Genomic DNA, 26,611 nt, shown 5'->3' on the forward strand with positions numbered 1-26,611 from the left:
GGTCTGGGCTTTTGACAGCCCAGATCTGTCAAAACAAGTGCCATGGGCGGTAAAGCCCTTCGCCATTCCAGCACTATTTTTAGAGCACTATTTGGAACAGCGCGGTGTTTTTGATCATCTGGGCATCAGAGCTGAGTTCTCTGACCCCCCCCCCTGTCTATAAGTTTTAGCTATAATGTTCTACTTCAGGTATGCTGCACTATTTCCCATCCCCCATCTTTCTTTACTGTCAGCCTCATGAAGGAATTTCTGGCTGGTCACAAACTCTGATGGGACCTCATTTGCTAGGGCAACTCAGCTACCTGGTATAACTTGTTACAAATGTAATTTACTGAGAAGAGGTATGGCAAGGACACCAATTACAAGCCTCCAGCACATATGAAAGACCTAATTACAAGTTTCCAGCATATATGCAGCACCTATGATTGGTCCAGGGTAGAGGAGAGGTGGATGCTCACCACAGCCTATAAAACCATACTGCAGACAAAGAAACTATGAAAAACTAGCCATGCTTGGAAAGAGAGTTTCAGATCTGTCCCATGGCCTATTTTTGCCCGAAGGGGGTGCTCGCCCTCCTTCGTAAAAACTAATTCTCTATAGCTAAGAATCTTTCATTCATTCTTTCTTTCTTTCTTCCTTTCTTTCTCTTCTTTCTCTCTGTTCTGTGACCTTTGTATGAGGAATAAACTTTCCTTCCTCCTTTTTATCTTCTTTAGATAATTAGTCTGATTACTTATAATTACCAGAGGTTCTGATGTTAGATTTTGTAAGTTTGTTACAACTTGCAACTGATATCTGATGCTGTGCTGGTGGGTGAGTAAGAATAAAAGACTTTTTTTCTCTAATTCCTGTAATATTTTGTAAGATGTTTAGAGAATAGCATGACCAAACGCGCAGGCTAGTACACCTCCCGCTCCTGATCAAGTGACTGGCGATTCCCTACATAAGCCTGTACTACTGGTAGATCTGCTTTTGTTTTGCTATATCTTCCTACTCTCTGGGACTTGCCGGGTCCAGATATATCTCCATCACTTCTTCCTCCATCTAATTCTGGCTAAATATAACCAGCTGATCACAAATAATGTCAGCTCATTTGGTAAAAGTATTTCTACTATTTCTGTTGTCGCTTCTTGCAGTTCCATGCTGCTGGTTTACTCTGGATGGATCGCGCAACTCACTCCAAGAGCTACCTATTACTGTAATTGTTGGAAACTGCTGCCCTTGGCTTTTGATTCCATCTGCAGCTTCTCAGGTGCGCTTGCTTTCCATGATCCTTCTTCAACTAGATCCCCATCTTGTTCAAAAACAAATGTCCTTCAGGCTTCTAAATTGCAGGTCTTTGGGAACTACAGTCGGGCCTAGTGCATGACCTTTCTTCTTCAGACATTAAGATTCTTTGTCTCACAGAAACTTGGATTAGACCAGGTGAGGAAAAGAATCTTTATGACTGCCTACCTGCTGGTTATGACGTTATTGTGTTGGCTAGATCCTCCAAGAATGGTGGCAGTCTATATCTTCTTCAACACAGATTTTCAGGTTGTTGAACATTCTCTCCCGTCTCTCTATCCTGAGGTTCTTGCAGTTTGAATTTCTACTCCAACCCCCTTTGTTCGCCTTCTTTTTTTCTGCCCCCTTCTCTATTCCAAGCTCAATGGGATACTTTATGCCTCCACATGTTACCCTCATATCTTTATCCTGGGCGATTTTAATATTTACGTGGACAATCCATTTCACCCTCGTTCAAGGTCTTTTCTATCAACTCAGTCTGATCTGGACTTTCATCCGTGGTTGACCATTTCTATTCACAGTGGTGGTCACACCCTAGATTTAGTTATATCACAATCAGGTGAATTTTCGAAAGAGAAGGGCGCCCATCTTCCGACACAAATCGGGAGATGGGCATCCTTCTCGCAAGGTCGCCCAAATCAGCATAATCGAAAGCCGATTATGGGCGCCCTCAACTGCTTTCCATTGCGGGGATGACAAAAGTTCACGGGGCATGTCGGCAGTGTAGCGAAGGCGGGACTGGGGCGTGTTTAGGAGATGGGCGTCCTTGGCCGATAATGGAAAAAAAAGAAGGGCGTCCCTGACGAACACTTGGGCGACTTTACTTGGTCCATTTTGTTTCACGACCAAGCATCAAAAAGGTGCCCGAACTGACCAGATGACCACTGGAGGGAATCGGGGATGTCCTCCCCTTACTCCCCCAGTGGTCACTAACCCCCTCCCACCATTAAAAAAAGTTAAAAAATACTTTTTTGCCAGCTTCTATGCCAGCCTCAAATGCCATACTCAGGTTCATCGCAGCAGTTTGCAGGTACCTGGAGCAGTTTTAGTGGGTGCAGTGTACTTCAGGCAGGTGGACCGAGGCCCATCCCCCCCCCCACCTGTTACACTTGTGGGGTTAAATGTGAGCCCTCCAAAACCCACCAAAAACCCACTGTACCCATATGAAGGTGCCCCCCTTCATCCCTAAGGGCTATGGTAGTGGTGTACAGTTGTGGGGAGTGGGTTTTGGGGGGCTCAGCACCCAAGGTAAGGGAGCTATGCACCTGGGACCTTTTTCTGAAGTCCACTGCAGTGCCCCCTAGGGTGCCCGGTTGGTGTCCTGGCATGTGAGGGGGACCAGTGCACTACGAATGCTGGCTTCTCCCACGACCAAATGGCCTGGATTTGGTCGCTTTTGAGATGGGCGTCCTCATTTTCCATTATCGCCGAAAACCGGGGACGACCATCTGAAAAACAACCTAAGGATGACCATCTCTAAGGTCGACCTAAATTTCATGATTTGGACGTCCCTGACCGTATTATCGAAATGTAAGATGGACACCCATCTTGTTTCGATAATACGGGTTGCCTCGCCCCTTTACGGGGCCATCCTGCGAGGACGCCCTCAAGAAAACTTGGGCGCCCCATTCGATTATGCCCCTCCATGTGGTTCCTCTCTCTCCCTCTACCCTCTCCTGTGCTTCAATCCCTTGGTCTGATCATGCCATAATTCACATTAATATGCTGCTTTACTTCCCACGCTGTCTTTTGAATCTTCCCCCAATCTATTCCTGACACCTAGCTCAGATTGACCCTCTCACTATTAATCCTTCCCACTTTTTCTTCCCACCCAATTTCAATTCTTTAAAGCTGGAAGATCAGGTTAGCTGTTTCCACTCTGCACTATCCTTAGCGATGGACCAAATTGCCCCTTTGAAACCTCTTAAACCTCTCTTTTCCTCCAGCAAAAGACCATGGTTCCATAGCTGTCTTCGCCTACTAAAACAGCTTCATCAGACTGAACGCAAGTGGCTAAAAACCTGAACAGCTACAGATCTTCTAAAATTTAGGTCTAGACTCAGAGACTTCCAACCCAGACCCTTGTATCTTTGTCTAAAGTACTGTCAGGGATGAGAACAACATTCTGTGCACTGGACCTGATACTATCCTCCTGCTTTCAGATCTTAGAGCTCCAATTACTACCTAAGCTATTTCTAGTAATAAATTAGAGTCTCTTCTCTTGCTAAGTCCCCACTTGGTAGAAATATGCTTAGTGTGCCCCATTTGAAGAAGCCCTCTTTAGATCCACAGTCCCATGCTCATTATCATCCGGTCTCTAACCTCTGTTTCCTCTCCAAAATATTGGAGAAGAGAGTCTTCACTCAGCTGTCATCTTTCATTGAAAAATCCCTTGTCCTCCACCCTCATCAGTCCAGTTTTAGGGCCCACTTTAGTACAGAGACTATATTAACAGTGGTGTTAAATGAAATCTATTTCCACCTGAACAAACACAATGTTGTGCTTGCTGTTTCACTAGACCTATCTGCAGCCTTTGAGTTGGTAAATCTTCTTTTGTTGTCCCATCTTGGGTCTCTAGGCATCTCTGAGTCAGTGCACTCATTGTTCACTTCTTTTCTTTCCCACCGCTCCTATCGAGTCATCACCAACAAATCCTCTGGCATTCCACAAGGCTCAGTCCTTTCTCCCCTTCTCTTTAATATATTCTAAAGGCCACTTGCCACATTCTTCCAATCCACAGATGTTTCTTTTCACTTCTATGCTGATGACATCCTGTTACTTTTCCATACTAGCCCTTTCAACCCCGATATCATCCCACTTCACCACTGTCTTGATGCTATTTCTTCCTGGCTCTCTGCAAACCAACTTGTACTTAATGCACAGAAAACTGTTGCATGCTGGTTCACATGGGGGTGGGGGGGTATCTGTTCTCTCCATCCTTCTAACTCTCTGCAGTACCTCCATTCAGCCAGTTAACACTTTTCCGGTATCTGGGAGTCATACTTGACTCTCATCTTACTTTCACTCAGCTAATCTCCCACTTAGCCAAAACCAGTTTTCTGGTCCTTCGACAATTGAGGTCAGTCTGGCAGTACTTTGATTAAGAGACTTTTCACTCCCTTGTCCTTTCACTGTTAGTAACCAGACTTGACTATTGCAACATAATCTACCTCAGATGCTCGCACACAAACCTAAAAAGACTTAAGTCTATACAAAACACTCATGCACATAAGTTCAACCATGTATCTCCCTTATTCCAGAAGATTCATTGGCTCCCTACTGAGAAACAGATCATCTTCAAGTTACTCACATTTGGCATTCAAAACCCACAGATTAAGTCTTCCAGATTACCTAGCATCACTGACCATTCCATATTCCCCGGCTCGTCTTCTGCGGTCGATTAATGATCATCGCCTTGTTCTCCCAAGTCCAAAAGCTGCCCAGTTAGAATTTCCTAGACATCATGTCTTTTTCTTTGCCTCTCCTTTTTATTGGAACTCTCTTCCACTAACCATTTGTGCCGAATCGTCCTTCAAAAATGTCAATACTGCTATAAAAACCTGACTCTTAATCAAGTCTTTAATGTTCCTTGATTCACTATAGGAGGAATCGAATTCAGATTCATGGCTTTTCTTCCTCTACCCTCCCTTCCCATTCCCCCCTCTCCTTTTCCCTTTTGCCTTCTGTGAACCTTCCTACTTGCTGCTCTATAGCTTGTGCCTCCTTCTTACGTGTATATGATTTATTCCTTTCCTATCTATATCGCAGTTCCTTTATGCCTATTTATGTATTCTTAGTTTTGTAAACCGCTCGGGTCTGTAAGTTTGAATTTACTATACCGCTCAACCTTCAGAGTGCTGGAGGCAGCATAATGTATGAATGTCAATTAGAGCGCATCTGGTACACTTAACTGCTTATGCCAATTAACTGAAACAGAAAAGGCTGAAGTCTTATAAGCAGATCATAGCATATGTGCTGAGAAAGGAAGTCTTCAGAACTGAGAAATACTAGGGTGCTTCAAATTTCCCCACTACAAATAGTGCTATAAGTTCTAACAATGGGCTAGATGTAGGATTTTTCCCACAGACACAAACTGAATACAGTACAGTCTCAATTATCTGCCCTTCGCTAATCCGACCATCTGGCATATAGGACAGACCCCCTGGTGAGATCACTGCATCCTTGTTAAGCAGCACAAGGCTTCTCTTTCTGTTTTCCAGCATAGCATAGAGGGAAGTTTTGCAACTGAGAAAATTCGGACCCTGCTTTTACTGCAAAACTGCACCATTGTGACCCGGGTCCCTGCCTTTGTTTATGCAGTGTTGGGTTATCATGTTTTCTGTATTATCTGACCTTTTCCACTTATCCGACAAGTGAATGGTTCTGTATACTATGAGCAGGGCTGTGGAGTTGGTACACCAAACCATCAACTCAGACTCCTCTATTTTTCTACTGTCTGACCCTGATTCTGACTCCTACTATGTATAGTAAATCTAAGAGAAATTTTATTAATTACAGAAATATAAGATAGTTCTTTATGTACAAATCTAGGACTAATCGATCACAAAATATAGTTATTTGAAGTTTGAACAAAGAACCTGAATGAAAAAAATGCTTTCAAGTAAAAATATGCACTTCACTTTTGTAAGTTTTTATTTTGAAGCTGGAGTTAGAGTCTGTATGTTTTTACTGACTCCACCCAAAATTGCTTCTGACTAGGACTTCAACTTAACAGCTCTGAACAACTCCCTTCAAAGCTAACCACAAGAAACAAGACGCATTACTATATGCAGTTGCCATGGTTTATGAAATCCAGGATTATGGAAATTTTGAAGTGATGGGAGGGGAGTTTTCCCTTAAAATGAAAAGCAGAACTTTTGTGAAAAAAATTGGAACACTATGGAAAAAAAAAAGCATTGTTTAACTTACCTTTCAGGACACAAAATTAACTATATACAGCTCCATAAGCACTTACCAATATCAAATGCAAAACCAAGGCATTTATACTTTAAGTTTCACAAGTATATCAGTAACAACAAATATATCCAGTGCCAGAGACAGATCTGCAAGCTGACACAATCCAAGCATCTAAACAGATCTGAGATTTGTCAATTGAAATGTAGGAAAGGAGCTGAAAATAAGAACCATGAAAAACCGTAGAAAATAAAAGGTAACTTTTGATATGGAAATGTTGGTAGACTTGGATTTTTGATTTACTCACCTTTTCTAAATCAGAGTTTAAGGTAAATTACATTCAGCTATGATGGGTAGCTGTCTGCCTAAGAGAGCTTAACACGTCAGCATTGTAGATTGTAAGCACAAAGTAATTTTACAAAAGCATGCTTGGTAAGAAAGAGCAGAATTTTGCGCCAGTGTACCTCTCCCCCCCCCTCCCCCCCCCACCCTCACGTACACACACTCAGCACACTTTTTGCAAAATGACTTTTACTACTGCAAGGAATGCTTTTGTAAATTTTGTGCATAATTTGCTATATTTATTAACATTTCCAGTTTGAGAAGCTGCAATGCAGAAGCATGCAAAGCAGCTTTTTAGGCAAATTTGGGAAAAATGGGTGCATAAAAACATTTCAGAAACCTGTTTGCAAAAAAAAACTCCTTAAGCCTCAATGAGATAGTCCCCTAAGTCTTCCACCCCAGTTTTCTGAACTTTCATGCAAACTCACCCCCCAGCCCACACCTAGACTAAAATTGAAAAAGAATTGAACCCTTACCCCCCCCCCCCCTCCAGCATCACTGCAACATAGTGTTACTGGGTCAGGAATAAATGTGGATCATTTTTGCACTCTACCAGATTCGCCTGTTTTCAGGGTAATCTTGGGTCCAGGACATACCCTTAGTTTTGCAAATAAAAAGGAGCAGGGATTAGCAGGTACATTTATTCTTTCAATTTTGGTTCTATCATGGAACTGGGGAAATTGTGAGTAGACCATTAGCCCTCCAGAAATATGGACATCCTGTAATGGGTGGAGGGAAGGGAGGAGGAGGATGAGGATTTCTGTCATAGGGCCAGTCATCCTCCAAGAGTCTGCTGTCACTGTGCTCATGTTTGTTTATTAAAAACTTGCTGTACTGCTCCTCTGTGAAGGAGATTTTTTAAATGTATTATTTTACTTAGGTTTCCTTGGCCAAGAACTTATGTTTCTGATATTTGCGTAAGGGGTGTAGAATGAGCCAGGACATGTATCTTGTAACTAATAACACAAAGTCCCTAAAATGTGTAGAATTCTTCAAGATGCATACAAATACAGAGGCCAATGTGCTGAAACAATGCAGGGTGAAGAAACTAGGCCCAGGTCACAAGGAACATCAGTGGGAGAAGCAGGCTAATAGACCCTTATGCTGCTGGTTTTCAGCCCACCGGTCTAAACACTGAGCAACTGCTCCAGTCTAGTGAAGTGTATGCTAAAACAGTGATAGACTTCAACAAAGTATGGGAGAAGCATAGAGGATCTGTGGTTGCAGAAAAGTGAAGATCAGAGATACAAATACCACAGGCTATGGGAATAACTGGGTTGATTCCAACTGGCTACACTTTGAAAGCAAAGATAAAAAGAGTGGGGGCAGGAATAATTTGTAGCTAGGGGTCTAACTGGCTACAAATGATTTATTTTATTTAATGGGATTTATTAACCTCATTTATAGAGGGTCTGGTGATCTGCATAGTGCTAGTAATGATCTATTAGATAAGGTGCTATATATATATCAACTATTAGAACCCAATGTAGAGACCTGTGAAGGGTGAAGTTATTTATTTATTGCATTTGTATCCCACATTTTCCCACCTATTTGCAGGCTCAATGTGGCTTACAGAGTTTTGTTTTGCGGAGTGAAGCTTTTTAACGATATCACCATAAGTTCACGTTTTTGATTGATTTATTTTATGCACTATTAGTATTCACGACATGGGCGATAGCACTCTATATATATAAAAAATATTTCAAGAGTAGCCCGATGAAAGAAGTGCTATGCCACTTGGCACAAACAAGTACTGCCTGAAAAAGTGGATATTTGAGGGCACTCTTTAAAAAAAACCATTAAAATATTATTGAATAGAGCTTACATTGTAATTACTACTACTACTTAACATTTCTTACATTGTAGTTCAGAAGATAAGTGGATTGTGCAATTAAAGCCTATGTCACAGCTGATTGTCTTGGTTCTAGTAGTTGAATTTGATTGATTATTCCCAGAGACTGTGGGATACAATTTTTTGGCTATATATATATCAACACTTCTAGGCCCCCCTCCCCACTACATTGTAATTTTTTGTGTGAAAATTAGTAGCTGCAAAGTATATGCACTAATGCTCTGATGATCAGAAGCAAAAGCAGGTTCTAGAGGCTATTAGCGCCATAGTAGCACCCATTTTGCTCCCGCCCCATGGTCAGAACCAGTGAGTGCATGAAACAACGAGCTCGCCAGCTCTGACCACAAGTAGGGCATTATCTATTCCTCCTCAATATGCAGCGTACCAAACAAGGGTGCTGCTGCCGTGGCAAACCTACGGGTTTGCAGAGCATTGGGGAGGAATGGGGAGCCCTCTCCAGCATGCATCTGCATGCTTGCAGGCCCCCCTCCCTTCCCAACCATCCCTCCCCCAAACAGAAGCCCCCCATCTCTACCCCAAACAGAGGGCCGGAGGTCCAGCAGACCTCCAGCCCCTCAGCTCTCCAGCCCTCCTGGTTGTCTAGCCCCCCCGAACCTCCCCTTGTACCTTGAAGATGGAGGCGTGAAGAGCACTTCTTCCTCCTTCCAGTGCCACCTCCAAAATGGCAGCCCTCTTCCTAATGCATCCTGGGAAACGCTGGATGGGGCTTCACTACTCCCTTAACCGTCTTCAAGGTACTGGGGGGGTTGGACTGTGCTAGACCACCGGGGAGGAGAGCTGAAGATCCACCAGCCCTCTAGCCCTCTCTGTTCGGGGGGTTGAGGGGTCTGGAGATCCACCGGACTTCCAGCCCCATGCATTGGTATGACAGGTCTGGTCTTTTTTTTTTTTTTTTTGGACCGCCTAGATCTGTCAAGCAACTTCTGCAGGAGGTTTGTGCCTTGCACAATCCTCCTATAGAAGTACCCCCCATGATTGAAGCTAATAGTTCATATAAATTTGCATGCTATTAGCTTCGATCGTAGTGGCGTTATTTCCCCACGCTGTTCCAGTACTAATTTTACAGCACTGTTTGGGACAGCACAAGGAAATTGATCATCAGGGCTTACGTATGTGTACTTTGTACCTCTTTCTAGTGGAGACGAGGGCATAAGAACATGAGTTGCCATACTGGGTCAGACCAAAGGTCCATCTAGCCCAGTATTTTGTTTCAGAGGTCAATCCAGGTCACAAGTACCTGTCAGAGTCCCAAGAAAGTTGCAAGATTTATGCTGCTTATCCCAGGAGTAAGCAGTGTCTTTCTTTTTACCTCCAGGAATTTGTGTCGTCTTTTAAACACAACTACATAACTACTTTTACCATGTCCTCCGGCAATAAGTTCCAGAGTTTAACTGTGTATTGAGTGAAATAAATTATTGTTTCCGATATGTGTTTGAAAAAACAATATTACTATGTAACTTCATGGCATGTACCCAAGTCTTTGTACTTGAAAGAGTAAACAAATGATTCACATTTATCTATTCCACTCCAAGTAGGATTTTATATATCATCTCCCCTTAGCTGTCTCTTCTCCAAGCTGAGGAGCCCTAACCCCTTTAGCCTTTCTTCATATGAGAGGAGTTAATCTCATTCATCATTTTGGTCACCGTTCTCTGTACTTTTTCTAATTCCACTACATTATCTTTGAGATGTGGTGACCAGAACTGTGCACCTTACTTGAGGTGCGATCTCACCATGGAGAGATAGAGGCATTATGATACTCTGTTTTATTCTGTCTTCCTTTCCTAATAATTTCTAACATTTGCTTTTTTTGACCACCACCACACATTGAACAGAAGATGCCAACATATTATCCACGATGACACCTAGATCCTTTTGTTGGGTGGTAGACTCCTAATGTGAAATCCAACCTTGTGTAGCTAAAATTTGTGGTGTTCTTCCCAATGTGAAATCCAACCTCATGTAGCTAAAATTTGTGGTGTTCTTCCCAATGTGAATCACTTTGCTTTTGTCTACATTAAATTTTATCTGCCATTTGGATGCTTGGTCTTCCAGGCGCTCAAGGTTCTCCTGTAATTTCACACTCTGCGTGCAATTTAACAAAGGCCAACCGAAGTGTAAAAGAACGGAGCCCTGTGTACAGACTCACTAACCAATCTTATTGCTTTCCGTGTTTTTTTATCCAATCCAAAGTTCGTCAAGGCTGCAACAGCCAATCTGTGTAGGTATAATCATTCTGTCATTCTATCTCAAACTCCTCATGCTTTGCCATGTGGACAGACGATACAGTATGCAACAACGGTAGTGTAATAATAATTTATAAATCTACACCACTTGTAGCATAGGACTGGACAGGGTTGGGGGGGGGGGCGGTTACTAAGCCATGGTAGCAGTTTTAGCTCGTGATAGAAATCAGTTGGCGGTAAACGCCGAGATGCCCATTATATTCCTATGGGCATCTCGGCGTTTAGTGCCAGCTGATTTCTACTGTAAGCTAAAAACACTACCATGGCTTAGTAAAAGATCTCCTTAATTCCTAACAGGAGGTCACAATTGACAAACTGAACACACCTATGATAAAATGATCTACAAACAGTTTACCCTATCTACGTTTGCTGTCTGAATTGGCTACTACCACAAAGGGATGAAGAGTTCTTAGAATCCCCATCAAAATCTTCTTCAAATTTCTGCCTGTTCTCCAGTCAAATCTTCAAATTCTTCTGTTTAGAACACAGAAGTAACTTAAATAGATCCCATTGTTTTCTCAAAATCCTAGTTATCTGATACGACTGGTTATCAAATAGGGTGATATATAAAGCTGTTCTTATCTTTCCATCCTTGATGGATAACCCTGTTGTCTGAACCGCTTATATAGCTGCTTTGATTGCAAGTTTAATTTAGAAATATCTGGACAAATGTGATGATACTTCAAAACTGAGGAAAGGAGAGATTATTCTTAAGAGCAATGAGATGGAAACTTGAATAATATAATTTTTGGCAATAGATTCATCACATACCCTTGCATGAATTCTTGATTGTAAAACATGATAAATTGTGTGGGTTTAGGAATTGAGCTATTTGTGGATTTGATGAAGCTCTTCCTCAATACCCTTCCATAACATAAATACATCATTGATATACCTAAACTGTGTGTTAATCAGGGCAATGAAGGTGATAAATCCAGTATATTTTGAATGAGACCATATATAAATTTGCCAGGGATGGGGCAGCTATTTTTCTAATAGCTATCCCAGAGACTTGCATATTGTAGGGCCATACTAGTTCACCCCATGAGAAATTCAGTAGGTATTCTGGATGCACAGGGTCTTACGTCTAAAACTCTGTTTCATCCTGTGGAATGCTGGTATACAGAGAACCAACATCAAAGATCACCAACATTCCAATGAAATATCCATAATTACAGCTTCTAAAGTTTGCAAATGCTTAGGGCCCCAGCCCAACGCAGGCTTACTGCTTTCTAAACAGGAAGTACCGCCGGGCTGCCGCAGTCAAAGTAGTTTATATATTGCTCTCCGTTGCCCCAGGTACTTATTTTGTACCTGGGGCAATGGAGGGTTAAGTGACTTGTCCAGAGTCACAAGGAGCTGCTTTTCTAGGAGAAGAGCTTTAGCGTGCACTGTATGCCTTGCATTATTCTCATGGTTTGTGGACTGCAGTGACCACAGGAGGAGCTGGTAAGATTGTGAAGTGCTGTTCAGTCTTTCATCTTCCATTAGTGAGATAAGGAGAGACAGGAAGGGCTTGGGTTCAGCTTTGGGTGAAAGTGGTGGCATTGAGAGGAGATAAGAGCCCAAGAAGAAAGACAGAGTGGTCACAAAAAGTCGTTGTGGGATTAGAGAGTGTGTGTTTTCTTAAACTCATAGTTGGGATACAAAGTTATGAGTTTTTCCAGTTTTACAACAAACCAGAGTAAATTCTTTTTATCAAAGAATTGAGACAATTATTTGATTTTTTTTCTTTATTTTTATTTACTTCTCCGGCTGCTTTTCATTAAATTAAACTTTGACATTTACTTAGAAGAATAATTTGTATTTTTGCACTATTTTCTTTTTGTTTGTTTTATTTTAAGAAACATTGATTAAATTACTGAGAAAAATACAATGAAAACTGAAAACAAGAAGCTTATATTGTAGCACTCAAAGTGGATGAGGAAAGGAGCAGATCGTGCCCATTCTAATGAGATATGAGTAACACTGTAAGCTACAGTGTTTATTGCAAGTCTCAAGCTTTGCTGAACAGATAACTTAAATATCCTCTTATCCTAACTGTTGCTTAGACATGCACACTTGATTATTTAAGTCATTTTCATACTAGCAAATAAATACCACACTGTTAGATCCACCAAGTGTTTTTATAGATCTTTAAGAAATAATCCTATGGAGTTGGATTTCAGTACATTATTTTGTACCTCTTTTTTGTTCTGGCAGGACGTGTGCAAGGCCATGGCGACTAACAACCAACTCTGCATTCGCCGCTGGACTACTAAGCATGTGGCGAAATGGCTGAAGGAGGAAGGCTTTTGCGATTATGTGGATGTATTATGTAACAGACACAGGCTAGATGGTATTACACTGCTGACTCTGACAGAATATGATTTACGTTCCCCTCCCTTGGAAATTAAAGTCTTGGGGGATATCAAAAGATTAATGCTTTCCATTCGCAAATTGCAGAAACAGCATGTTGACGTTTTAGAGGACCTAGGCTTCAACAGTGATGGACCCATTGGTGCAATATTGCCTAGCGCTGGTTCCTCTCTAGGAGCTGATAGACTTTGCAATGGTGAACTGTCACGAGATTATGATAGCCTTGGTATGGACTTGCCTACTGATCAATATCAGTACCTAAATGGAAAGAACAAATACCTTACTAGAAGACTGGATCCAGAATACTGGAAGACAGTATTAAGTTGCATCTATGTGTTCCTAGTGTTTGGATTTACATCATTTGTTATGGTTATAGTTCACGAGCGTGTGCCTGATATGCATACATATCCTCCACTTCCAGACATATTTCTTGACAGGTAGGCATACATTTTTTCTTCCTTCTTAAAATTATTATTTATTAAAAAAAAACCTTTAATGTTTAAAATCATTATTTAAGATTCTTATGTTTCATTTCTAGTGCTCTCCATCTACATCATTAGGTAGCCTGTCCACTAAGCTGAATATGTGATTAATTAAGCAGTTCTCATTATTAAGTAAAACTATAGCAGATTCTTGTTTTTCTGGAGTGCGCTCTAAAACTGTAACATTTTGATATTGAATAAAACATACTGTGGGGTCCTTTTACTAAGGTGCCCTGAAAAATGGGCTGCGGTAGTGTAGGCACGTGTTATGCACGCACGCAGATCCATTTTTCAGGGCATCTGTAAAAAGGGCCTTTTTCAAATTGTTGCCAAAAATGGACGTGCGGCAAAATAAAAATTAGCGCGCGTCCATTTTGGGTCTGAGGCCTTACTGCCAGCCATTGACTTAGCGGTAAGGTCTCTTGTGTTTACCATGTGGTAATCGCCTACGCGCATCACGTCGGAGTTACTTCCCAATTTTCACCGCGCATCAGAAAATATATTTTCTGGCGCGTGTAGCGGACGCGTGTAAAAAATGAAATTACCACAAGGGCCATGCGGCATCCGAGCAGTAACTCCGAATTGAAGCGCGTTGGGCGCACATAGGCACCTAAGCAGCTTAATAAAAGGGCTCCTGTGTGAGCAGTATGGAAGTAGTGTTCTGTTTGCAATTGCTGTTCTGCATTTATGTTGCCAAATCAGTTTTGCATGTCACACATTAAACTGGCAAACATGTCTATTGCGTATGTTTGATTTATTCTTACTGTACACCTCCTTGAGTGAATTCTTTCAAAAAGGCGGTAAGTAAATAAATCCTAATAAATAAATAAATGTGTCAGAATGTGCTGGACAAGAGAGTGGCTGTACCTTATCAGCTTCTGTACACATGACAGGACTTAAGAGTATTTATACACACAAAACATGAGAAATCGTTTTTGAAATTAAAGTTCTCATTTCCTGACAGGGAAGTACTTCCAACCCAAGATTTGTTTTTTTAACCTTTATTTCAAGTTGTACATAATCAACAAAAGGATCAGATCTAACACTTGTACAGTCTCATTGCTCCCCTGAGTATGCAGTATTTCCAAGTAACAGAAACCAATTAGTAAACTTGTTATCAAAGATGCTGAAGAATGGTTGACATTTGACTTGTCTTGCCTGCACTGAAAATACTGTGATGGCTGAGATAAACCTGGTATTTAGACTATCGATGTTAATGTAGTGGAATAATTTTTCATGGTGATTCTTGTTTTGAAAATGTTTTAAAATAATTTATCTTTATTGAGCACCCTAGCCTACCCGTCATCTCAACAAATTAATATGTAATCTATTGCTGTCACGCTTCTAGCGGTACTTCTGGGTTAGTGAGCCCTTGGGCCACTGCCTAGGAGCAGCAGCAGCAGCAGGAGAATCACCCGAACACAGGACAGATAGAACAGACCTCCCGGTACCCCGGGTTGGAACTCTTCGGCAAAGGCTGCCGCCGAGTCAGCGCAGGCAGGCACCAACTGGACCGGAAATAGCCCAAACTTCACCTGCACTTAACCACCATTCCTCTGGGGTTGAGCCCCAGAGTGCGGGCGGTCGGCAGGACTTACCGGGCAGGGCAGGAAAGCAGAACTGCAGGGACCCGCAGGAATAAAGGCTCCAGGAACCCAGCTGGAGCAGGGCAGGCTGCCGGTAGCAGAGCAAGCCAGGAGACAAGCCGGGACTGGGCAGGCAGCAGTCAGAAGAGTAGGTCAGAAGACAAGCCGGGTCTGGGCAGGCAGCAGTCAGTAGATAAGGTCAGAAGACAAGCTGGGTCTGGGCAGGCAGCAGTCAGTAGATTAAGTCAGCAAACAAGCAGGGTCAAAACCTAAAACAGGAAAAACTCAGCAGCACTGCAAACGACTTCCACCAAAGGAAACTCCTCTGAGGACCTCTGTTGCAAGGCAACTAGGAACCTTTCCAGGTGGTTAATAAAGGCAGCCCACAAGAGAGTTCACCAGGTACGGATACTGCTTAGTTCCAAAAAACTCCCAAAGCAATCTGGAGGGCTGGAAGATCTGGACCGGATCAGCATATCTTCTGAAACATGGGAAACGGTAAACCATCAATTCGCAGCATTCACCGGGTCTAACTCCCGGGGCCCGAGGTGACTGCAAGCCAGGAACCTGGACACAACTGGGGCAGTTGCATAGCTCTTCCTTCCTATACATATTTTAGTTGTAATCAAACCTGTAAGTAAGACAAAAGAAAAAGGGGGGGGGGGGGGGGGAACTAGTATAATAATCTGCCTATCCGTCTATTGATCAAATGTGTGTTAGTTATGCATTATTATCCCTTTTAGTTTCTATTCTGTATTTGACCATGTATTGGTAGGATTATACATGGGGGCCCAGCCCTTCACAAAGTTATCAAACTGTTCCCCCACCCCCAACTCATGTTTTTAATGGTTATGGTATGACAATGGCAGTGCTAATTTTTTGCACATCCTTTCCCTTGCTTTAGTTGCTACCCTTGGTTTCATTATCACTGCAGTGAGTGTCTAACATAATTAGTGACTCAGAACTTAGCTGATGAACCAATCACCAGCATGCACAGATTATTCTTTACTTCAAATATTTAATTGTATTTTTGGTACAATGTCTTTGATTAGAAACATAAATTGATTGTTTTACACTTCCAGGTTTGATAGAGTTTAAAATGTATAAGGGATCTTAAACAATTGAAAGAGAAAATCAGAATACAGCAAACAAGATGACTGAACTCTTGTGAATCACTGTTGACTTGGGAGATTTAGTAAATTAGTGGCTGAATCACGAGCTACCATGATCACATGATCAGAAAATTATACAGCATTTAAAGTGTGGATCGTGAGCTGCTCTGTAAAATAATGTTTACCATATGCTTTCACTGCCTTCTCGTCTAACACCATGTGCCGATTTACTCCATTAATTTGAGTTTCAGCGCACATATATCCGTGGTTTAGCTACTCTCATGGGTTATAGATAGTCGCCGCCTTCACTGAGCATAATACAATGAGCTCTCTGCTCACAGCAGCCCTCCTCTCCTGCAGTATGGATTTCCATAACAGGAAAAAAAACTCTGAACGGTTCCACAAAAAAAGCTTAGCTTAAAACAAAACCATGTGGACACCAATTTAACCTTTAAAAACTCCCTCAATTCTACTGTTGAATTCTTCACTCTTTAATTTCGTAATTTCCAATTTTCTAATGTTTTAATTTTTATATATATTGCCAATCCCCCCTTTTTCCCCCCTCTGGGATCTGCCAGTATATAACTTTTACCCAAATTTTTATATTGGATCAACCGCGCATCCTTTTTCTGAACGTGTGTTTCTTGTAACATAACCATTCCATTTTATAAATTTCCCGAAATATTACACTTCTTTTTCCAGGGTTATTTAAGCCATTCACATTCCATGACCCCATCTTTAACCCCCTCCCCACACCTCCCCCTGCCCCCCTGTATGTCCCCTTAACTGGCTACTAGTCGTTGCTGCCAGTTATTACCCTAAGGCAGTGTCGCTCCGCTTGGGCCTCTCTCCCCTCCATGTTCCCCGGGCCTTGAACTCCCAGCCCCCCTTTTCACATCATTCACTCTCCCTCACAATCATTCACATATTATCCGTAGTTAAGAATAAAACACAGTCACCCGTCTAATAACAGGAAAGATAAAGAAGAACTGCAAGTTATAGTCCACTATCATAGTCCCAATTCAGGTGTTCCCTTCCCGCTCGGCTCCCGCTTCGTCCACAGCCTGGCCCGTGGTCCGCCGTTCTCTGCGTGGCGTTATCCAGTCGCTTCGGTTTTTGGAAACTCCTTCCTTGCTTGTCCTTGAAGTTGTTGTCTGTACCTCTGGTAAATCCTTGCATTCCAATGCTCCTAAAATCTTCCAAGCACCTTCCGGCTGCTGCAGTTTCTACGTTTGGCTTCCTACTGTAACCAGGAGTCCCCTCGGATATAGCCAGCGGTAATGCAACCCCATTTTCTGCAGGTAGATCGTTATGTCCTTATATTCCCTTCGTTTTTGCAGGGTACCCTTCGCCAAATCCTGAAAAATCTGTACCTTAGCGTTCTTCCATGTGACTTCGCCCATTGCCCGAGCCTTTTGCCATATGGATTCTTTCATCTGGAAGTCATGATAACAGACAACTATATCTCTGGGGTTGCCCCCTCGCTTTGGGCCTAAACTGCAATGTGCTCTGTCAATCTTTAGTTTAGACTGTTCCTGTGCTTCCTGAGACTCCATTCCCTGATGCAAAATGAATTCACTGATCTCTTGCACAACTTTTATTGCATCTTTATACTGCTTTTCTTCTGGAACCCCTTTGAGTCTCAAGTTGCACCTCCTTGAGCGGTTCTCAAGATTCTCCACCTGTTGTTGTTCAAGGTCCAGTCTCATTTGTCGCTCCCGATTAAGATTCTTGTTCACTCCCCGCAGTTCTCCTGCCACCGTCTCGATTCTTTCCTCCGTCTCAGCCACTCTGTTACCGATGTCTTTCACTTCCTCTCTCAGCTCCGTAACCGCTGCCTGGATGCTTTTCCTGGTGTTTATCATTTCAGATTTTAGCTCCTTAAACCAGCGGACTATTTCACTCTTTCCCATATCTTTTTCTCACGTGCTCTGTTTTCTTCGGGGTCATTTTCCGACTCCATGTCTTCCGGCGCCATTTTGGCTCCTCGTGAGGATAACGCTGGGCCGACTTAGCACGCTGTTCTAGTCTGTTGCCCCGCGAATTTATATTTCGCCAATTTTTTCCTGGCTGCCATAATCGATAGCAACCTGTTTTCTTTAGTAAGAGGGATTGCTCAAGCCCTCGCCCAGAGTTCACCTTGCCTTTTTTCCACCCGCTTTCGCGGAGCTCTTCAATTAGGCTGCCATTTTGCAACGGTGACGTCACTTCCTCCCTAATGTTTTAATTTTTAATTATTCTAAAAAGGAGGACAAAAGCCTCAGCAGTTTCAAGTTAACACTGTGGAAACTGGGCACCATTCGTTTCCCCAGTCACTCTCAACAAAAGAACCACAGTTTCCCTTTGACTCAGACCAATCATTGGCAAAACACCTCCCAATAATCTTTAAATTTCTTGCAGCCAATATGTGATAAACTCATATATCTAATGTCCACTGGGGCTGGAGTTTAACTTTAACTTTATAAGTATATTTAAAGCAACAGTATCCATTTAAGTAGTGTCAGAGAATTTACATGTAGGCAGTGATGATACTAGCCCAAAATAAATTGATAATTTTACATGTTTAGCAGCTGAATATCACTGTTAAATGGATAATTATCAGCTCTGCCTTCAATGTCAGCCCCTCATTGTATGGATAAAATTGGACCGTTCAGCAAGTTAAGTGGCCTTTATCCATATAGTAACTGAAAATATACAGTTGTATTATATAGTCGGTGTGTGCTAGCAAACTCATAACTTGATTAGAACGTTGGCCCCCATATGTCTATAGACAAATTGTCATCCGTAGGTCACCCCAAATTGGTAGAAATCTCTTCCAGGATCACACAAAAATATGATTTCATTCAAAAGTCAAAGACCATAACGATTTGCTCAATATTTATATTTTGCACATAGAGGTAAACATGAAAGATCAACATATGTCTTAAAAGAATGTTGGCTCTCTTTCTTTGTTCTACAATGATTTCAGTAGAAATATAGCATCACTGATTCAGTGGCGTAGCTAGGGTAGTTGACACCCAGGGCCGGTCATTTTTTAAACGCCCCCCCCCCCCCCCCCCCCGAAATCCAGTACTAGGCATACCGAGAATACAAAACACTCAGGACCTATAGAGCAATTCTACCATACCATAAGCAGTAATTTGTACGAATCACACAAGGAAAAGGAAAGCATCTTAAACACTACAGTGAGCACTAGAACATCAATTCACCTATTGTAAAACGAAAACAGACAGATTAGTACAGATCGTCGATCCTGCACAGTCAATGCCAGCCAAAAGCCATGTCTTTTTCACAAATAGATACACCCTAATCCACTATAGAATAAGTAATCATAAACTTTCTATTTAGACAAAAATTAAACTGAACCCTCGATGCCAGACTCTGCATACAATGCAACATCACAGAAACAGAAAATGTCCTCTAGTACTGTGCAAAATATAAAGACAGCAGATGTAAATTTGAAAAAACTAACAAATACCAATCACCACTTTACAAATTAACAAATAGAAATAAAACAAATAATATCATTTTATTGGACTAATACATTTAGCTTTCAGAGGCCAAAACCTCCTTCCTCAGGTCAATTCAGTATAGTACTGTTACAGTGTCCTATCCTGACCTGAGGAAGGGGGTTTTGTTCTCCGAAAGTAAAATGTATTAAATTAGTCCAATAAAAAGATTACCTTATTTACATGTTCTATTATAAACATTTATTAACACAGCTACAATACTACTTTATCCTAAAGCAAAAAAATAAAAATATATATTTACAGTTCGTTGTCTCTGGTTTCTGCTTTCCTCATCTTTTCACTGTCTTCCTTCTATCCAGCATCTGTCTTCGCTCTCTCTCTGCCATCCAGTGTCTGCCCTCTCTCTCTGCCCCTTCCATCCACTGTCTGCCCTCTCTCTCCCTTCCATCCACTTCTGCCCCTTCCATGCATCATCTGCCCCAGTCTGCCATCTCTCTCTCCCCCTTCCATCAACATCTGCCCTCTATCTCTGCCCCTTCCATCCACCATTTGCCCCAGACTGCCCTCTTTCTCTCTCCCCTTCCACCCACCATCTGCCCTTTCTCTCTGCCCCTTCAATCCTTCTGCCCTCTCTCTCCCATCTGTCCAGGCCTCCCTCTCCCATCCGTCCAGGGTCTGCCCTCCCTCACGTGCCCCCCTTCCATCCAGGAACTGTCCCCTCTCTCTCGGCCCCCTCTTTTCAGCCCCCAGTTCCCTTCATCCACCACATGCCTTGCATCCCCCCCTTTCAGCCCCAGACCCATTCTCCACCTGCCCCAGCATGGACCCATTTCCCTCCTGCCCCCTAATCAGACCCCAGTTCCAGCTTCAGACCCTTTCTCCCATCTGAGCACTCCCCCCCCCCTCTGAGCACCCCCACCCTCCCCAATCCCTTCTCCCCTCTCTGAGCACCCATCTGAGCTCCCCCACCCTCCCTAATCCCCTTTAAGCACCCCTCTGAGTGCCCCCACCCCTCCCCAATCCCCTTCTCCCCTCCTTAATACTCTCCCTCCCTCCCTAAGCCCCTTTAAGCACCCCTCTGAGCTCCCCACCCTTCCCCAATCCCCTTCTCTGAGCTCCCCCACCCTCCCTAATCCCCTTTAAGCACCCCTCTGAGCTCCCCCACCCTTCCCCAATCCCCTGCACCCCTCTGAGGTCCCCCACCCCCCTTCTCCTTCTCCCCTCCTTGATGCTCTCCCACCCTCCCTAATCCCCTTTAAGCACCCCTCTGAGCACCCCCACTCCTCCCCAATCCCCTTCTCCCCTCCTTGATGCTCTCCCACCCTCCCTAATCCCCTTTAAGCACCCCTCTGAGCGCCCCCACCCCTCCCCAATCCCCTTCTCCCCTCTGAGTCCCCCCGACCCCGACAGCTGAGATCGTTCTTCTGCTGCTCCTACCCTGTCCTGCCTTTAAAACATTTTTTCCAAGCGCCGGAGAGTGGCAGGCAGTGCGCCTCGCTTCTGCCCTGCTAGTAAAGAAGATCTCGCTGACGTCGTCGCCCTTCCCACATTGAGTCCCGCCCCCCTCTGAGGCAACTTCCTATTACCGCGAGGGCGGTCGGGACTCAGTGTGGGAAGGGCGACGACGTCAGCGAGATCTTCTTTACTAGCAGGGCAGACGCGAGGCGCGCTGCCTGCCACTCTCCGGCGCTTGGAAAAAAATTTTTAAAGGCGGAGCAGCGGGAGTGGAGCACCCCCGCACCCGATGACACCCGGGGTGGACCGCCCCCACCACCCCGCCCTTGCTACGCCACTGCACTGATTTCATGTTCATCCATCAACCTACTAAAATAGCTCCTGCTAGCGTTGGTGACACGTCGTTCAGTTTATATGTTTGAGAATGGGGAACGTCATCAGATGTGCCTAACGGGCACTGTTTGATCTGACTTGGGTGAAAATAATTTATAAACATAGAATTTTAATTGAATTGTAGTAAGGCATTATCAGCCAAAATTGGAATGGGTGTGGGGTCTCTCCTTTTCCAGTAAGTTGTACTTAGCAAGAATCTTGTTTTCAGCAAAAGAGAGGTAGTGTTGCCATCTATAGATGCCTTGAAACTTGGCCACTGTTGCTGCATACTTGGGTTTCCTGTTTCTCTGTCCTCCTTGCCCTGCCCCACCCTACCACTGTACAAGGAAAGCTATCTTTAGCACTCTTGTGTAATAGCTTAGTTTTCAGAGTTGAATGTGTTAGCAAATGTTGACCAGGAAAAACAAATGAGACCATTGGATGTGGAGAGAAATAAAACTGATTTTGTACTCAATGCATCCATAACAGGGGCATTATGAGTAGCAAATCATGCATTCTCCCTAATTCCTCACAAGTATACTGCAAACCAGTAGAAAGTAAACCCCTTTAAGAAGTGATGTTTCTATAGCTCAGTTTCCAAACCTTTTGTTCTGCTGAGATTGCCAGTAAGAATGTCATGTTGGCTGGCGTTGTGAAGTATAATGGAATTTGAGATCTGTCCAGATGACTTTAGCTGACTACTGATGCAAGGCTACATTTGGATTGATAATCTGGAAGTGAAAAGCTCTCTCTTGTTGTGAGCCCATCAAGGAGAGCATTTTAAGAGACGGTTTTTGTTATATTGTTCCTTACTTTAATTAATCAAATGCTATTTTTTAAAACTGTTATCACAGTATAGAGAAGTGTGGAGAGTCGTCCAGTGGTCATAGAGATGCCTTACAGCAGAGATGGGTAAACTATTGCCCACAGGCTAAAACAAACCTCCAAGAACATTTTATCTAGCTTGCTTAATATTTACTAACAGCTTCCTTTTTGCTGTGCTGTTCTGTCCCTTTTTGTTTTGTTTTTTATTTATTAATTTTAATTTACTCTCTTGAGAAGCTGCAAGATGACTTACAATGTACAATAAAGAATACAATTCCATAAGAAAACATTCCTCAGCATCACCCATCAAATGCAGCCCAAAAGGTCAGGCCTCACCTCTGTGGTCTACAGTCTCATTCCTTGAGGGGCCACCAATAGGTCAGGTTTTCAGGATATTACTAATGAATGTGTATGAGAGATTTGCATACAGTGGAAGTAGTAGACATATAATATACAGATCTCTTTCATGCATTCATTAGGGATATCCTAAAAACCTGACCCATTGGTGGTTTTCAAGGAACAGGAAGTGAAGGTCAAGGCCTTACATTGTGAAACTGCAATATATCACTATCATCTTTTAACTGATCAGAAAACTTGTTCCAAAGGAATGGCCCTACCCATGAAGAGGAACATTTTCTTGTTTAACTGAGTACTATGCCCCTAGGAATTTTCAGAAGACTCCTTTGCGATGAGCACAAAGACCTGACTGGTTTGTATTGTTGAATAGATGCTGCCAAGGCCTTGGGTAACAGATCATGTAAAATGATAAAAATTAGAAGCAAGATTTTGAAGTCCACCCTGCGTTCTGTTGGCAACTAATGAAGCTTGTTCAAGACCAACAGGATATGTTCCTACAACTTTAGTACCTGTTACTAAAGAATACTGAGGCAAGGGTGGTAACAATTGTCTGTGTAGTTGATAATTTCTATAAATAATACTTTAAAAAATTTTGAAGTGACACTTTAAGAATATTCTTGTTACATTAACAGTGGAATGAGAAAAATAAACACAAACACCACTTCATAAGGAAAACTTATACACTCTTTTTAACCCAGACCACATGGAAATTGAGGGGCAATGCACTATTTCAGGAAAAGCTTGAAAATGAATAAAGCATAATTGTAGCAAGCTCTTTTCTTTTTTATTTTGTAATTAAGTTGTAAGAATCTTACAATTAGTAATCATATAGCAAGCATAAAAAACAAATATATATTCTATATATATTTGAATAACAATAGACCACATTATGAGAGTCACAAGAAATTTAAGTCACGATCTACTAAATCCAGTTTAAGCAGCAAGAGCAGAAATAAAAATTCAATCTGTTCTAAATGCAAAGGATCCACAAAAACATATTTCTCCTATATGTGATTAAGCACATACACACATACATGGAAATTTAAGGAAGAAAGAGAACCCCACAATCAAGACTTTAGGCTTTAAATTTTAAAAAGCCTCCCATCTCGGTTGTATCTGCCTAGCTACATGCAAGGAGAGCAATTTTCTTCTATCACAGTGTAAATGTAGAAAAAGGTTTGGGAGTCCTAGGCGAGCAGCCCATAGGTCTAGCATTCAAGAAAGTAAATGGTCAGGGTAATAAAAACAAAACAGTCATAACAAGGGCGATGGAAAAAAGGAGTGGGAACAGCAGATGATGTAAAAATTTGCACTTTATTGAACATCCAGGACACGACACGAGCCGTGTTTCGGCCCACAAAGAGCCTTCCTCAGGAGTCACTAAAAACATACAAACAAACTCAAAATAGCAAACATATTACATTGACACAGAGTTCAAAATATAAAAGAATGGCTACAATGAAATATAAAAAGATGTAAACAAATAAATAATGACACTGGATAAAATTGCCAAAAATAATAATTACATGCATTAAAAGTACATTTAAAAATATAAGATAAGTACTAATGAATCTAAATGTTAACATGGTCCAAGGAAAATACAACACAAAAACTTGATGATATGTAAATCAATGATAAGCATTCAAAATACAAATATTCAACATCATACCTTGAATTGGATGTATCTAGTTGAAGCTATAAAGGTGCTGGTATATTCTGAATCAAGGATTAATCCTGTATTTTGGAACAGATACAGTACTACCTCGGTTTTCGTTGACTTCGGTTATCGTCGGTTTCCGTTTTCGTCGATTTTTTTTTCCGCAAAAAATTTTTGTCAGTTTTCGTCGGCGTGCCCACATGACCTCGCTGCTAATTTTGCAAAAACAAAGGGCGACCCACGCGTTCTCCTGCTCAGTGTGGCATTGTTTCTCGTTGTGTGAGCATCCCCCCGCGCGTCTAGCCAAACAATTCCATTGCTTACCAGTGTTTTTGTGCTTTTTTTTATTGATTGCGAGTGCTAATACACAGTGTTACTAGGTACGGCGAAGGTGCAAGTTCGGACAAGTCTGGGGCCGAAACATTTTTGTCTGATTTAAAAGATTACGTAGAGGCTGAAGGATTCATCTCCCAACAAGTCTTCAAGTGTGATGAAACTGGCCTCTTTTGGAAGAAAATGCCAAAGAGGACGTTCATTACACAGGAGGAAAAGGCACTGCCAGGACATAAGCCTATGAAAGATAGGCTAACTCTTTTGTTGTGTGGTAATGCTAGTGGTGATTGTAAAGTGAAGCCCTTACTGGTGTACCATTCATGAGAGAGATTTTGAAGGGTTTGAGCCTTCCCCTGATGACCCTACACATGTGGTGCAGTCAATTGTTGATTTGGGGGAAGTCCATGGGTTTGGAGGTGAGTGCCATGTTAAATGTTCATTTATTCTTTACATTAGTCTTTTATATTCATTTTATATTAATTTCTTATTGTTTTTAGTATTAAACACTATATTTATTCTCTATAAAATGTGTTTTTGGTATGTATTTTGGAGTGTCTAGAACGAATTAATTGGATTTACATTGATTCATATGGAAACAATAGCCTCGGTTTTTGTCGGTTTCAGATTTTGCCGATTGTTTTCGGACGGATTATCAACGAAAACAGAGGTATCACTGTAGTTATAATGTAAATATGTACTAACAAATATATAAATTAATTAACAGTAGTACTTGGTCTCAATTTGGTGAGACCGAGGGGTATACCCAGTCACAAAATGGTAAATTTAAATATGAATCTATTTAAAAACAATTACGGGGAGGTATGCATTTTTACCATGTTGCCTTTTAAATGAATTTTCGATGCTACTTACCAAAAGCACACGATGTTTAGGTTTTGTATTTTTCCGTATTTACATGTTTAACGTCTTACTCTTCCCTTTTTTGTATGCAGATTCTTCATACAATTATAATCTGGTTTCCCCTCAGCATATATATTAGGTTTGATACTGACAGTAGATATTTATCTGCACTTTTTCCTTTTCTCACACAGACAATAAATTTTACCTTGTCAAGTGCACCAAATGAGTCCCAGAATTTGTAGATTTTCATCTATCTACCAGCATGTGGAGACAGAGAATTGTCCTTATACATTGATAGAACCCTGTGCAGGTCAAACAAATCAGTATTCTATCTCCAGCAGGATAGTTTGAAAATTGCCCCATGTGAACTTTAATGAAAGATTTTCAATTTGTTTTTTCCATTTCTGTTTTCCCTTCTATCTTTAGCCAAGGTCTGTCAGTTCAGCAGTCTAAGGCCTATCATGCTTGTTTTATTTTAGTCACATGTTTACTACAAATGGATGAATGTTAGCCCATGTTAACAAAGTATTTTCTGGTTGCAGTGTCCCAAGGATACCATGGGCCTTTACTATGACAGAGATGTGTGGGGTCGTTCTTTGCTACATTTGGTTACTGGTACTCCTCCTCCATCGACACAGGTACTGTTCATTTCAGTTTTAAACTTGGTTTTTGCATACATGGGTTTCCAATATATGCAAATTTATTTAAAACAAATCGGAGAAAATATTTCATCACTCAACATGTAATTAAACTCTGGAATTCGTTGCCAGAGAATGTGGTAAATGCAGTTGGCTTAGTGGGGTTTAAAAAAGGTTTAGATAGCTTCCTAAAAGAAAAGTCCATAAGCCGTTATTAAGATGTGCTTGGGGAAAACCCACTGCTTATTTCTAGGATAAGCAGCATAAAATGTATTGTACTGTTTGGAATCTTGTACTTTTTTAGGATCTTGCCAGGTACTTGTGACCTGGATTGGCCACTGTTGGAAATGGGATGCTGGGCTTGATGGACCTTCAGTCTGTCCTGATATGGCAACCCCTTATGTACTTATGAACTATAATACATATTTCCTAAATAGAAGTTTAAA

General features: G+C 41.9%; 1 protein-coding gene across 6 annotated transcripts in view; it reads left to right on the forward strand.

The window, feature by feature from the left end:
- The window catches only part of SAMD8 (sterile alpha motif domain containing 8), a 130,610-nt gene that overhangs the window by 86,639 nt on the left and 17,360 nt on the right, over window positions 1-26,611 (forward strand). For all 6 annotated transcript variants that reach the window (XM_030203227.1, XM_030203223.1, XM_030203224.1 and 3 more), the window contains 2 exons: window positions 12,865-13,457; window positions 26,070-26,165. In XM_030203227.1, coding sequence (XP_030059087.1) covers window positions 12,880-13,457; window positions 26,070-26,165 — 674 coding nt within the window. In that variant the 5' untranslated portion in view covers window positions 12,865-12,879. The remainder of the gene's footprint in view (window positions 1-12,864; window positions 13,458-26,069; window positions 26,166-26,611) is intronic.

The sequence above is a fragment of the Microcaecilia unicolor genome, chromosome 5, assembly GCF_901765095.1.
Source record: "Microcaecilia unicolor chromosome 5, aMicUni1.1, whole genome shotgun sequence".
In the NCBI taxonomy this organism is placed as follows: domain Eukaryota; kingdom Metazoa; phylum Chordata; class Amphibia; order Gymnophiona; family Siphonopidae; genus Microcaecilia; species Microcaecilia unicolor.